The sequence below is a fragment of the Chiloscyllium plagiosum genome, unplaced genomic scaffold (genome assembly GCF_037043375.1).
Source record: "Chiloscyllium plagiosum isolate Xiang-an unplaced genomic scaffold, Cpla_swu_hap1 HiC_scaffold_14, whole genome shotgun sequence".
NCBI lineage: Eukaryota > Metazoa > Chordata > Chondrichthyes > Orectolobiformes > Hemiscylliidae > Chiloscyllium > Chiloscyllium plagiosum.
The window spans coordinates 7,937,567-7,952,069 of NW_028270152.1; the positions used below are offsets into that span (position 1 = coordinate 7,937,567).

Here is a 14,503-nt window from a genome sequence, read left to right on the forward strand (position 1 = left end):
GCAACAAATTCTGCAATCACCAGGATTGTACTGGTCTCTTACAATGACAGACTCCCCACAACAGAAATATGTTGTGCAGTGACTGACCTGTCACCAGTGTTCTAGCTCCAAGTTAGAGTGAGACTTTAGAGAACAGAACAACACAGCACAGAACAGGCCCTGCAGCCCTTGATGTTGCACTGACCAGTGAACTCATCTAAGATCATCCCCCTACAATTTCCCATCATTCATGCTTACCCAACACTTGTTAACTCAGCCATATTAGGGAGATTTAAACTACATTGGCAGGTAGGGCATCCACCTGCCTCTGACATCTATCTTAAATCTATCACCCCTCAATTATATGCCCTAGTACTATACCTCTGTTATAGTGGCAGACCTATCCTCACCAGAACTATACAGCTGTTAGTGACTGACTGGTTCTCACCAGTACTGTCCTGTGTCCTCTTAGACATGTACCATTTATTCATAAACTTCTTGCCATCAGCATTCCAATATTACAGTGACAGACCTGTACACACCACTACCAAACCACAATGCTTAAAAAGGTGACATTTGCTGCAAACTGAGAATGTGGCTAGCAGTGACACTGCCCTGGGTAAATATCCTACAGAGCTTCAGTGGGTACATCAGCTACTCAAGCAGTCACATCACGCCCTCTAGGAACACAGATCAAGTACCTTCAGGACTGAGCTGTAACAGAAGTGCTTGTAGGAGACAGAATTTGAATGTCAAATGTATGAAAATATAGTCAGGGTACTAACTTTGAGTCCATTATAACCAGTTTAAAAATGCGTGCATTTTCTTAAAGCTCTGTCTGACGGGTGAAGGACAACAAATTCATAAATCAGGTCCTTATTCTCCTGAGGTGAGAATAAGGTTAATCTGTGCAGAGCATAAACTGGTTGGTTAAAATGTCCTGACACATTGCCCACGAGCATTCACAAAATCACTCATGTATTAAGGTCAGTTAGAAACACCATTCAATACTTTTCCAAAACACTTTATTTATAAAGACAGGGTTTGAAGTCGTCAAGTTCTGGAGAACAAACACTGCTTAATGAGGTTTAGTTGCTGCCAACTGGTGGGAATGCATAGAAATTCCACTTTTTTCCCAAAACTGGAACTATGGATTGAAAGAGAAATCCAGAAATGTTTTTACACTGTTCAGCAAGAGTCTTTTAAAAACATCATTATCACAACAGGGCAGAGGAAGATTGGTTTTCATACAGGTGCTGAGAATTACATACAAAAGTTATTCTACTTAAAGTGAGGTTTGGAGACAGATGCCAGCAAATTTATTAAATGGGCCCCTGTACTTAAAAATATGCTCAGAATACCAGCCATTCCGTACCCTCCCCAGGAGAGAGAACTGTAACGTCACCTTGCATTCCCCCCATGGCCATTCCTTTTGCACAAACCTGGACAATTTGACCAAAGAGGGAGTGAGCATTGTACGTCGTCCCGATATGTCCAAATGCAACACAACAAGATGCATTGAAGAATAAATCAGGAGCAGGTAACACCATACACACACGCAAACACACACCCACCTAGCTGGGCCCAGCAAGAACTGGAATTAAAAATTCCCAGAAACTCCAATTGGTTTCTTAACTGGTGGGAAAGGGAAAGAGGCTACAGAAAAAAATTCCGTATTTGTTTAAGAAGCTACGTCAAATTTTATTTAAACTCGAATTTTCAAACCAAGAGAACTCCTGTGCACCTTAAGGTTCAACCATTTCTGTTTAAAAAGCTAAACAACTACATCCAGCACCTGACAGCTGGTTATACCAAATAACCGCAATACAGTGAAGAAACTTGCACCTCCCATCACTCCTAACCTTAGAAAGGCCAATAAATTTGCTGGCGCATCCACTATCAAACCCGACACTGACATTTAGTGACTGTTATGGAGACGTTCATGCTTTCTCTGAAAGGAAAGATATCAACCTGTTGTAACTGCACTGACCACATCTTAAAAACGGTCAAAAGAAAGAAATTAGGAAAGAGGTAAATTAATTAACAGCACCTTAATACGATACTGAATAGTTGTAGGTGGATAGTTTAATACAGGCCTCCTGACATCACATCCAGGACAAAGCTGTGATGTTCAGCTCAGTCTTCGTCCCAGGAGGCCAACTCTCTGCTGAGGTAACAGCCCATGGTAACAAGGCCTTTGTGTCGGAGCTTCGATACTGCTATATTGACCTCAAGTTACACCAGAGCAGGATTGGAGCCTGATCCCTGTGACCTCCACATCCATTCCCAGTGATTGCTGTGGATAACGGTGGAGGAGTACTGTCTGGTGTTCCCTTCACAACTGTCCACCGCAGTATTCCAGTTATGAGGCCAGGAAATAATCAGAGAGCAAACCAGAGACCACTTGACCTGGATACCTGATAACAATGTATCTACTGAGGCAATGAGAAGCTTCAATTCAGAAGGAACCTCCATTCCGCCTGGATCCTTCAGTTGCAAGTTTGAATCAGTGAAAGAATACACAGGTTCGTGCGCACACACACAGACTCACTCCACATGCATATACAACTTTCCCTTGGTGGAAATTTGTGCTCTTAACCATAATTTAAACAAAACAGATTCCAAATATGCTTTTTTTCAGCTCTCGATATCAAAAGCAAATGAAAAGCAGAATAGCCCTAAGCCACTCAGTGGTGAATTCTCAAAATTGAAAAAAAAGTTACCCTGGGTGAGAAAGGGGTCAGAAATGTTCTTCCCTGCTGTGATAATTCAGAAATCTCTCGACTGGACACTATCAAACAATCAAAAGGATAGGAGAGTCGGTACATTGTTAGAAGAGCAGGGCTCCCATGCTTCCCACTTCACTCTGCTCTTTCACAAAGATCTCAAAGTACTGGTAAATGATGGTCACTGCCAATAAGATACCAGTCCCAGAACCAATGGCTCCCAGAAAGTCAGCAAGTACTGAGAGTGCACCAATACACAGGCCTCCGAATGCTGCAGCAGTGGGAATATACCTGCAAAACAAAAAGGTGACCATGCTTAAATACAATTTGCAGAATATTCAAAATATTGCAATGTTAAATAAAACTAATGATTCTACTTAAAATAGAATTCATAGGATCCCTCCAGTGTGCAAACAGACCAGACCATTTGGCCCAACAGTCCACACCAACTCTGAAGAGAATGTCACCCAGACTCACCCCCTACCCTATTACTGTAACCTTGCTTTCCCATGGCTAATCCACCTAACCTACTCATCCCTGGTCACTATGGGCAATTTAGCAAGGCCAATTCACCCTAACCTGCACATCCTCGGACTGTGGGACAAAACCAGAGCATCCAGAGGGAACCCACGCAGACACTGGGAGAAAGTGCAAACTCCAGACAGACAGACGCCCAAGGCTGGAATCGAATCCGGGTTCCTGGCACTGAGACAGCAATGATAACAACGGAGTCCCTATTTAGGTGGCACGGTGGCTGAGTTTTCAATATTCTTTGGCTAACAGCCTGTGTCCTATGTAAGCAGAGACTGATAGGTTAAGGCTCCCAAACCTGCACTGTGAAGCCACAGTATCCCCTCCAACTATTCAGCCAAAATCAATAATCCCATAGACCACAAGTAGGCTGATCAGTGATGGAGATTTTCTCACAATCCCTTTGGAAGTTCTATTGTTTTTAACTCATACTTTGTAATATCTATTCCTCAGAATTGCCAATCATCATCTCAGTAGGCACAACATTAAATGTATGTGCAGTTACATGATCACCCTGTGGATTGGTGTTGGTTCCACTGGTTTTCATCATTTATAGAAATGATTTGGATGTGAACACAGGAGGTAATGGTTAGTAAGTTTGCAGGTGACAGCAAAATTGGAGATGTAGTGGACAGCAAAGAAGGTTACCTCAGAGTACACCAGGACCTTGACCAGATGGAGTTTATTTTGCTGGTTAGGCCACTTTTGGAATAGTGCATTCAATTCTCGTCTCCCTAGAGGGAGGATGTTGTGAAACTTGAAAGGATTCAGAAAAGATTTACAAGGACGTTGCCACATTTGGAATGAGACACTGAATAGGCCAGGGCTATTTTCCCTGGAGTAGAGTGTGTGACCATATATAGCTTTATAAAATCATGAGTACAGATAGGGTAAAATAGACCAAGATCTTTTCCCTAGGATAGGGGGCATCCAAAACTAGAAAGCGTAAGTTTAAGGTGAGAGGGGAAGTTTTAAAAAAGGATATAAGGGGCAACTTTTTCACGGGGTGGTGCGTGTATGGAATGAGCTGCCAGAGGAGACTTACAACATTTAAGCAGCATCTGGATGGGTATATGAATAGGAAGGGTTTAGAGGGATATGGGTCAAGTGCTGGCAAATAGGATTAGATTAGTTTAGGAGATCTGTTTGGCATGGAGAAGTTGGACTAAAGTGTCTGTTTCTGCGCTGTACATCCTCATGTACTCAACAGGAATGACAGTGCAAGGAAATGGAAACACTGAACACAATGAGCAGCAGATGGCTATGTCCAGTTTGTTCTGACATTAATGAAAACAATGTGAAATACTTTTCCGTTCAAATCACGTGCATCCCTCCCTGTTGTTCATCTGTGCTCCATCTTCCAAGAGAACCATGTCCTAATGCACCATATTTCTGGCTACAATTCAAACTGTTCAGATGGAAAGCTTTTAACATTACTGCCGAAAAATCAACCGTGGATGTTATTGCTTCTTAGAATAGAGAACCAAATCTTAGATTAGCTGTGCCAAAACACATTGATGCCTGTCCACCTATTTAAGTATTGTGACTTTTCCCAGCAATCACTCCCTAAACCAGACGGCATTCCAGAAATTACCACCATCACTAAAGGGACTGCAGCAGCTGGAACACATGGAGGGCAACTCAGGTGAACAACAGCAACACTGCCATGGCTGCACAGGTTAAGAACCAAATAAAAGCTGTTTTGGTATTTTTCACTACATCCACCTACAACCTTAGAAATAGATTTCCACTATCATGAGCTTTCCTTAAATAATGCTAGAAATTGTTTTAAATGGGGGGGAGAGAGAGAAAAAGAGGGGTGGTGGTGAAGAGGCAAGTGGCGAGGATAACAGAGCCTGCAGAGGGAGACAGACTGATTAAGTATGTGGTAAAAACTTGCGAGATGGAAGATATTTTAGGAAAGGAGGTTATGCATTTTGGAAGGAGGAACAGAAGAGCTGAATATTATTTAAATAGAGCAAGAAAGTAAAAAGCTACAGCAGTGTGAGATTTAGGAGTCCCTTGTGCATGAACCATAAGAGTTACATACAAATTCAGTACAAATAAGGAATGCAGTATGAAAGTTGGAGATCCTGCTAAAACTATACAAGGTTGGAGTCAGACCAAAGCTGGTATACAGTTACAGTTTTGGTCCCTTCATCTAAGGAAAGAAACTCTGGATTGTCTCCAATAAGAGTAAGTTCACAAGGTTAATCTGGGTATGGAGGGACTGTCTAATGACAAGTGGGTTGGGCCTGTACTCACTACTGTTAAGATGAAAAAAGTGACCTTATTGAAACAATTCCAAGAAAACTTGATTGGGTAGATGTGGAAAAGATTGCGGACAGACAGTCTAGTACTTTCAGAATATGGGAGTCTGCTCCATATTTCCAAGTGACAGCAGCGATTATAGAACAGTATAGCACACAGGCAGCTATAATCACCCGTTTGATCCTTTAAAAGGACAATCCCATTTGCCCAATGCCCGGCTTCTCAAACCTTCAAACTCTCCCTCTTTCAGGTATTTATCTAATTCTTTAAGGAAGATTGCTATCGAATCTATACTTAATATCCTATCAGACAGTACATCCCAGAGGCAAACCACTCACTGCATTAAATAGCTTTTCCTGCCTTTGATTTTTTTTTTGCCAGTAACTGTAAATCTGCACCTATGGTTATTTATCCTCCAATAATCTTGAAATCGGTTCCTATTCACTCCATTTTTACTTCATGGATTTCACTTACACTTCATGACTATAAACACCTCAAATCAAATTTCTCCTTAATCTCAGATGTTAAGAACAGCCACCAGTCTCTTCCTGTTAATTAATTCCTCATCCCAAGAATCACTTATAAAGCTCTCTGTAAAGCTTCCACATCCTTCCTAAAGAGAAGAGCCCAGAATTACACTTGCTCCAGCTCAGATGGTTTCAATACTCAGCTTTAAAAAAATGTTTAATATAACCGTCTTGGCTTTTGTACTCTGGGGAGAAAGTGAGGACTGCAGATGCTGGAGATCAGAGCTGAAAATGTGTTGCTGGAAAAGCGCAGCAGGTCAGGCAGCATCCAAGGAGCAGGAGAATCGATGTTTCAGGCATGAGGGTTCATGCCCAAAATGTCGATTCTCCTGCTCCTTGGATGCTGCCTGACCTGCTGCACTTTTCCAGCAACACATTTTCAGGTTTGTACTTTGGGCTTTACAAAATGAAGTTACAAGAGGCCATTTGTTTCATTAACTGCAGTGTTAAGTTGTCCTGCTAGAATTCAAAGATTTCTGCCAATACCCGAAACATGAAATGCCCCACCAAAATGTATCGCCTCACATCAAAGATCCTTAAACACAGGAGGAGTGGGCTACTCAACCCATTGAGTTTGCTCTCCCATTCAAGGTCACAGATGATCTGATCATCTGTAAATCCACTTCCCAGCCTGCCCATCTCTAAATATTCAGCTCCTCTTTTCTTCTTACTAAGATGCATAACTTCAAATTTTTCCAGCTTGGACAAAAACTTTGCAGTTGGAATGCACTCACTTAACCTGTCAATATCCCTCTGTAGACGGTCATACAGATCACTTGCCTTTCCACCTATTTCAGTATTTTTCTATAAACAGGCTATAGTACATTCAGGCTCTCCCAAGTCATTACAACACATTGTAATGAATCATGACCCCAGCATTCATCCCCATAACTCTCGCCAGCTGCAGGTTGCCAGCCTGAAAAAACTCCTCTTATCCCAATTCGGTCTAAAAGTTAGTGAATACACTATCCAAGGAGAATAATTATTGCCTCCAACACTATGGGCTTTTATATTACGCAGTTTTGTTTTAAAAACTATGATGGGATTTGGGCATCACTGGGTGAAGCAGTATTTATTGCTTGTCTCTAGTAGCCCTGATGGTGGTGGTGAGTTGCCTTATTAAACCACTGCAGCCCACAGTGTAGGTACACCCAAAAGACCATTAGGGGGAAGTTGAATGAACATGTGGAGGAAGGGGTGGTTGTGGATATAGAATTATAGAATCCCTACAGTGGGGAAACAGGCCATTTGGCCCAAGTCCACACTGAACCTCTGAAGAGTAACCCACCCAGATCCACTCTCCTAACCTATTACTCTACATTTCCCTTGACTGATGCACTTAGCCTACACACCCCTGAACACAAAAGGCAATTTAGCATGGCCCAGTTCACCTAACATGCACATCTTCGGACAGTGGGAGGAAACCAGAGCACCCAGAGGAGAGTTCTATCGTTTAAGATATTTGGATAAGTTTTGAACAGGACAGGTTTGGAAGGATATAGGCTGAACGCAGTCAAATGGGACTAATTTAGTTTGGAGATTGTAGTTGGCATGGACTGGTTGGATTGAAGGGTCCATTCCATTCTGTGTGACTGACACTGAAGGAACAGCGCTATATTACTGAGTCAGAATGACAAATGGCATGGAGACAAACTGGTGTATACACGATCCTTCATCCGAAATCCAAAGCTTTTTCGAGAAGTGTTTTTTCTCCCTAACAAGGTTGTTTGGTGTGCAAACAGTTAACCCAACTCCACAACCACTCGAGCCACGTATTTCACCACAAAACTGTCACTTATTCCAAAATCCGATAAATTCCAAATTCCGAAAACCGGCTGGCCCTGAGGATTTTGGATAAAAGGATTGTGTACTTGTAGTACCTTACTGAACATCTTCTGATAATCCAAAGCATAAAAGTCCACTGGTTTCTTAGACCTATCCTGCTTGTCATCTTCCCAAACACTAATTTGTCAGGCATGATTTCCCCTTCACAAAGCCATATTGACTCTGCTTGATCATATGTATTTCTAAATTGAATTGAATTTATTGTCATGTGCACTGAGGCACAATGAAAAGCTTTGTCGAGCAAGCAGTACATGCAGATCACAGAGTTAAGTAGCACAGCTAAGTAAATAGCAGCAAAAACACAGGTACAGACGAATGTTAAGAGTTGGAGTGTCCATTCAGTGTTCTAACAGTAGGACAGAAACTGTTGTGAAACTGGCTGGTGCTTTGCAATTAGATCCTTCAAAAACAATTTTCCAGTGACAGCTACTAAGCCGACCAACATAGTTACCAGCTTGTCATCTCCCTCCCGTTCAGAATTAGGGTGCTACAGTGCCAGTATTCCAATCCTCTGGGACTTTTCTAGAAGCTAATAATTCTTGGAAGATTATTACCAGCACATCAATTAATTCTATTGCTACTTTTAATATCCTAAAATGTGACCCATCAGGCCTAGGGGCATCCTTCCATCCAAACCGCTAATGCAATACTGTCAAAAAAATGGTAAAAGGCATTAAGTGTTTAATCAGCCGTGACTGCATTGAATGGCACGATCGGCTCAACAGTCAAACTCGCCCTGACCTCAATACTTCAAACTGCATTGTACTACTTGATAGCATAGGATGGGAATTACATCTCTACCCAAGTATTTATGAACCAGCACACATCTGATCAGATCACACGCATCAATCCAACACTGATATGGAAATGATTAGCATTTTAAGGGAAAGATATAACTGTTATATGACTCACCTGTTAAGTTCATGGACCATTGAGGTCTCTCTATGTCCTCGCATCACCATCTGCTGTTCTTTTAGCTGTTTGGCTACCTGCAAATCAATGAGAAAGAACAGTCCAGTTTGATACTGTTGTGACACCAGAGAATGCTTAAGACTTTATCGATACAAGCCCATTACTGTATTAACTTTGGACCAAAACCAGCAATCCAATTATTCCAACAAATTCAAAAAGATATAAACAGACAGCAGCTGGATGGAAACTCATCACCTTCAATCACTGGATCAAGATAACATTGGCCAACGAGGCACTCATTACAGCACAAAGTGAAGATAAAACAACATGATAGATCAATTGATGAGCTTTAACCACTACGGAGTCAACTCAGTGACATGTTTAAACCCATCCAAATCACCAGGTTTCCAAGAAGTTGTTTACTGCACAGGTTTTTGTTAAGTCTCACCCAATCACACAAAAGCCGGTGGGAAAACAAGTGAAACAGGAGGAAATGTGTTCAGTTATTGTCCACTCTTCTGTGTGTTTGACAAGGGAGTGATCCTGTTACAAAGACTTCTAAAGCCATCACCAGACCACACTGTACCATGGAGCCCAGTTCACAGTAACATCAATTGAGTGTCTCACCATTTGGATCCTTCAAAGTAATAATGTTCAAATTGGTGTGCTAATGTTTCCTTTAACAAAAGGAAAATACCAACCTGGCAGACCAGATTACAGCACTGTGGATCAGCATGGTTTTGACTCAAATTAGAGTTCAGTTCAGCCAAACGTTCATCTTCCCATCCTGTGTGCAAATCCCACATCTCAAGGAGTGAGGGGACAGGCAAAAGACAGCAGGAACTGCCATTTAGAACCTCTTTGCACTCTACTCCATGCTCATGACAGTTCCACGTGCAGCTACATTCTTGTGATGTGTATTTTTGCGATGAAGCATCAGCGAGCTATTCAACTGCTAGGGGGATTGCTTAGAGGGACGACTCCTCTGGGGGCCACAGCAGTGATTGCATCATTACCCATGAAGTTAAAGGTGGTCATTTCAAACTCAGCATTGATGGACACAGAACTTGGATGCTGTCCAACTAGATACCCTCAGTGAGTCATCAGTCTATCAAAACAGTTTGAAAAAGTAAACCAAAACTTGCAATTGTTCTTTTCTATACTGTTCATGTTTTGTTCAGAGATAACTCAAGGAGATAATTTATATAGGGAGTGATTAGGATCTAGAATATACTGTTGGGCAATATAATGGAGACAGATTCAATAGCGATTTTCAAAAAAATAAATTGGATAACAATCTGAAGAGAAATGAAATATTCTAGGAGAAACATCAGAAAACCATCAGGGACAAGAGGCCGAATGGCCTCCATTTGCGTTGCAACTTTAATGATTCTGAAGACAGAAATTAATATTAGCACAAATTACTGAAGGATTAGGTCCAGCAAGTGTCAAAGATATGCCACTCTCTCAAATGTTACCTGCTCCATTGTGTCAGACAATTTTACATGAGTCAACTTGTGGTTTGAGGGTGATTGTCTTTAGTGCTAAATTAACAGTTTAATAATGGGATCCAAAATGCACTCAAAACCAGAATGAAATCAAATCTAGGTCCATGGGGGACTGAGTAAGGTTACAATATTTCAAAACAAATATCAGGAGGGAGCTAATGGCAAGATTCCCAGAGAGAAAATACATTTGCACTGTGTGGTCACTTACATCTTTGGCAGAAGAACCAGACACCTCGATCCAGGTCTTGGAGAAGAAAGCACAGGAGCCCAACATGAAGACAATATAAATCACCGCATGAACAGGGTCATCCAACACCGAACTGAATGACTCTGGAGGGGACAGGTAATAGCACAGACCTCCAACTGGATACGCACGGGCTGGACCACCACCAGTGTTATCCTTCAAAAGCAAAAATAATTTTGTTGAGAAGAATGGGGTGCAAGGGCAATCCCAGTTTACTGGGAAAACCCAATTTCATGTTATAACTTGGCCATACTTTACTTTCTCCTCATCGCTAAAAGACATTCAATAAATACACAAATAAGTTGTGTTTGGAGGAATACCCAAGTGCAGGCAGATGAGACTAGATTATTTTGGGATTAGGCATGGACTGTTGGACCGAAGGGTCTGTTTCTGTGCTGTATGACTATATTAGCCTTGTGGAACTGGAGAAAATACAGGCTTCCCATCTCAACTGATGAATCAAGGTGATACAAATGGCATTCATGTATTGTCTTTGAGATCACATGAAAATACAAGACCGTACCAATTTGATTAAATTTGGTTTGTTCACTACTTGAGGTTTTTGATTTAAAAAAGATGTGTTTTTTGTATCTCTATCAAAAATCTGTACTTACAGACCATGTCCCCAACAGATTGACTAGAAAATTGCCGCTGAATCTTGTAGACAACATCTGAGAGATGACATACAGATTGGAGACTAGAGCAGACTGGAGAATGATAGGAATGTTGGAGGTGTAGAAAAGCTTGATGGGATAGGTGTTGTATTGTCCACGGTAACGGGCAGACTTGATTGGGAGATCCACTCTGAAGCCCTGTAATGTGCAAACAAAGGTGCTTTAATCCTGATTATTATTGAAGTGATTAACACAAGTTTAAAAATTACGACCAGTAAAACTTAATTTTCTAGTTCTGAGGAAAGATCGTTAGCAGATTTCTCTCCACAGATGCCGCCAGATGTGCTGAGCTTTTCTTGCAATTTCTGCCTTTGTCTTTTCTTTACCTAAAGCAGAGATAATTGGAATAAACCAAAACCTAATGCTCTCACTAAATTTCGAAGACCTAGCAGAGCATTACAGAACAGAACGAGATCATTCTACCTGCTGTCCCTAAGCAAACAGTTATCATTGTTAATCCCGCTCAAGCTCTAGGCCTGTAGCCCAGAATATCAAGACATTTCAAATACATACCCAAGTATTATTTAAATGCAGGGAAAGTTTCTGCTACTTCCCTTTCAGGTGATGTTCCCGGGCACAACATCCCACTTCAAACTCACCCCATTAGTGAAAAGACTTCTCCTGAATTCCCCTCTGATCCTTCTAAAAGCAGCTGTATACCTAAATCCTTCTTTATCAACTTTTCTGCTCATGGAAATAGGACCTTCGTGTCCATTCTAGTAGTTCTAGTTTTTATACGCTCGAATTCTCTCTCGGCTGTTGTTCCAAAGTAAAATCAAATCTAGTCATCAAATCTAGACTTCACCAAAGTTTGCCATTCCTGACAGCATCCCGTTGATCTGCTCTCTGCACCTATTACCATAATCACATTCTTCAAGCCATGGGCTGGCTGGAACTAAATGGCTTCTCACCCAGAAAACCGCTGAGAGATGGAGCCAATTGTTCACAAACAAACACTCTTCAGGAATCAGAAACTGCCTTTCACACTGACCCAGTCGGTTTTAAAGCTCCAGCTTATCCATGCCCTCTCCCCAGGTAGAGTAAATATATACTACACTACCTTGATCATGAAAAGACAAAATCAAATACAACTGCAACATAAAAACAAAAAAGCAAAATAGAACTGATGCTATAAATAAATGTTGGGAAAGACTCCAGTTGGGTCACATCTGTGGAGAGTGTTAACATTTCAGTTCCAATGAATGGTTCATTGACCTGAAGTTAATTGGATTTCTCTCTCCACAAACGCCGCCAGATGTGCAAACTATCCTGGAGTGAAGATGGGGAAAAAAAAGCTAAAACAAGGACAGTTTCAACCTCTCAATGCTTCTATCAATTAAACTTAAACATTGTGCACTTCAGGTTATCTAAAGATTTTCCATTTGATTTTTGACAGCCCTATTTCACCACTCACCTGAAAGTATATCACTACTGCAAAAACAAAGATGGTGGCAATAAGGTTCATCAGATTTGGCAGGTTCTGACGATAAAAGGCTTCACGAAGAGCACGGACTTTGTCCTGCCGTGTGGCCAGGAGATGGAACAAGGCAATAATCGATCCCTCAAACTCTGTCCCTGTTGAAAACAGAAACCACATGGAAGTGGATAAATATTAGATTGTAAGGAGCAAGGGCTGCACAGAGTTACAATGTAATAAAAATAGTCAGTCAATGTCTAATTGAGGGTGCAAGTGAGGAGGTTCTCGGTCAATAAGTTTTATTTAAAGGCGAAACTGCACTTTTTTACAAAATGTGATAAAGTATAACCGCGACGTGTATACACTCTGCCATTACATTTGTATTTGAGAAGATTTGGAGCTCAGGTTGAGGAGCTGGATGTAGGTTTGCTCGCTGAGCTGGAAGGTTCATTTTCATATGAAAACAAACCTTCCAGCTCAGCGAGCAAACCTACATCCATATTTCTATTATTAATGTGTGTTTTTATTTAAATTATGTGGAGCTCTTCAATGTTTTCTGGGGGGGGGGGGGGGGGGGGAAAGAGAGGGGTCAAGAACTAGAAGGCATAGGTTTACGGTGAGAGGGGCAAGATATAAAAAGGCCCCCAAGGAGCAATGTTTTCACACAGAGGGTAGTGTGTATATGGTACATGCTGACAGAGGAAAAGAAGAAGGCTGGTACAATTATAATATTTAAAAGACATCTGGATGGGTGTATGAATAGGAAGAGTTTAGCAGGATATGGGCCAAATGCTGGGACTAGATTCAAAAAGCATATTTGCTCAGGATGGACAAGTTGGATTGAAGGGTTCGTTTCCGTGCTGTATATTGCTACTACTCTAACCCAAACATTTGGTCAAATGGCACACTCCTGGTCCCTTAGGTGCCAGTTTATAACAAGATTGCTGTATAAGTGTAAAGCAATTGTTTACCTCTTCCTGTGTTCACGGTGGTTGGGCTAAAAGCTTTCCACACAATGGTCTCACAGATATTTGTAGCAATGAAGAGAGAGATACCAGATCCAAGACCATACCCTTTCTGCAGCAGTTCATCCAGCAGCAACACAATCAACCCAGCAACAAACAGCTGAAAAAGAAATTAAAAACCCTTCGATAAAGCCCAGTGAAATTCTGGAAGGAAAAAGCTATGCAGCTCGATTGGAACAGCTCAAAACTTGAAATGATTACTATTTACTGAAAGTTAAACACTTGAAAATTACACACTCCAGCAAATGAGCAATTCCATGGTTTTCTACAGTAGGCAAGAGTAATATTGGCTGCTTAAACAACATTCAAAACAGGAGGAAGATCAATATAATTAAACAGCTATATTTCACTTCTCATTACTCATTAGATTCAGAATTTTTTTTCAGATAGATAGAGTCATAGAGATTAGATTAGATTACTTACAGTGTGGAAACAGGCCCAACAAGTCCACACTGACCCTCCGAAAGCAACCCACCAAGATCCATTTACCCCTTCACCTAACATTACGGGCAATTTAACATGGCCAATTTACCTAACCTGGCAATGTTTAGACTGTGGGAGGAAACCGGAGCACCCGGAGGAAACCCACGCAGACATGGGGAGTATGTACAAACTCCACACAGACAGTTGTCCGAGGCTGGAAGTGAACCCAGGTGTCTGGCACTGAGGCAGCAGTGCTAACCACTGTGCCACCGTACCACCCACAGATGTACAGCATGGAAACAGACCCTTCAGTCCAAACTGTCCATGCAGACCAGATATCCCAATCCAATCTAGTCCCACCTGCCAGCAGCCAGCCCATATCCCTCCAAACCCTTCTTATTCATATACCCATCCAAATGCC

The 14,503-nt window shown here is 41.5% G+C and overlaps 1 protein-coding gene across 1 annotated transcript in view; it reads right to left on the minus strand.

Moving 5' to 3' along the window:
- Window positions 1–987: 987 nt before the first annotated feature.
- LOC122558805 (protein transport protein Sec61 subunit alpha-like 1) overlaps window positions 988–14,503 on the minus strand; it is a 29,355-nt gene continuing 15,839 nt past the window's right edge. Inside the window, exons 7-12 of the mRNA XM_087994059.1 lie at window positions 13,606–13,759; window positions 12,632–12,792; window positions 11,158–11,355; window positions 10,508–10,699; window positions 8,792–8,868; window positions 988–2,996 (exon numbers count right to left, since the gene is read on the minus strand). Coding sequence (XP_087850185.1) covers window positions 2,810–2,996; window positions 8,792–8,868; window positions 10,508–10,699; window positions 11,158–11,355; window positions 12,632–12,792; window positions 13,606–13,759 — 969 coding nt within the window. The 3' untranslated portion in view covers window positions 988–2,809. The remainder of the gene's footprint in view (window positions 2,997–8,791; window positions 8,869–10,507; window positions 10,700–11,157; window positions 11,356–12,631; window positions 12,793–13,605; window positions 13,760–14,503) is intronic.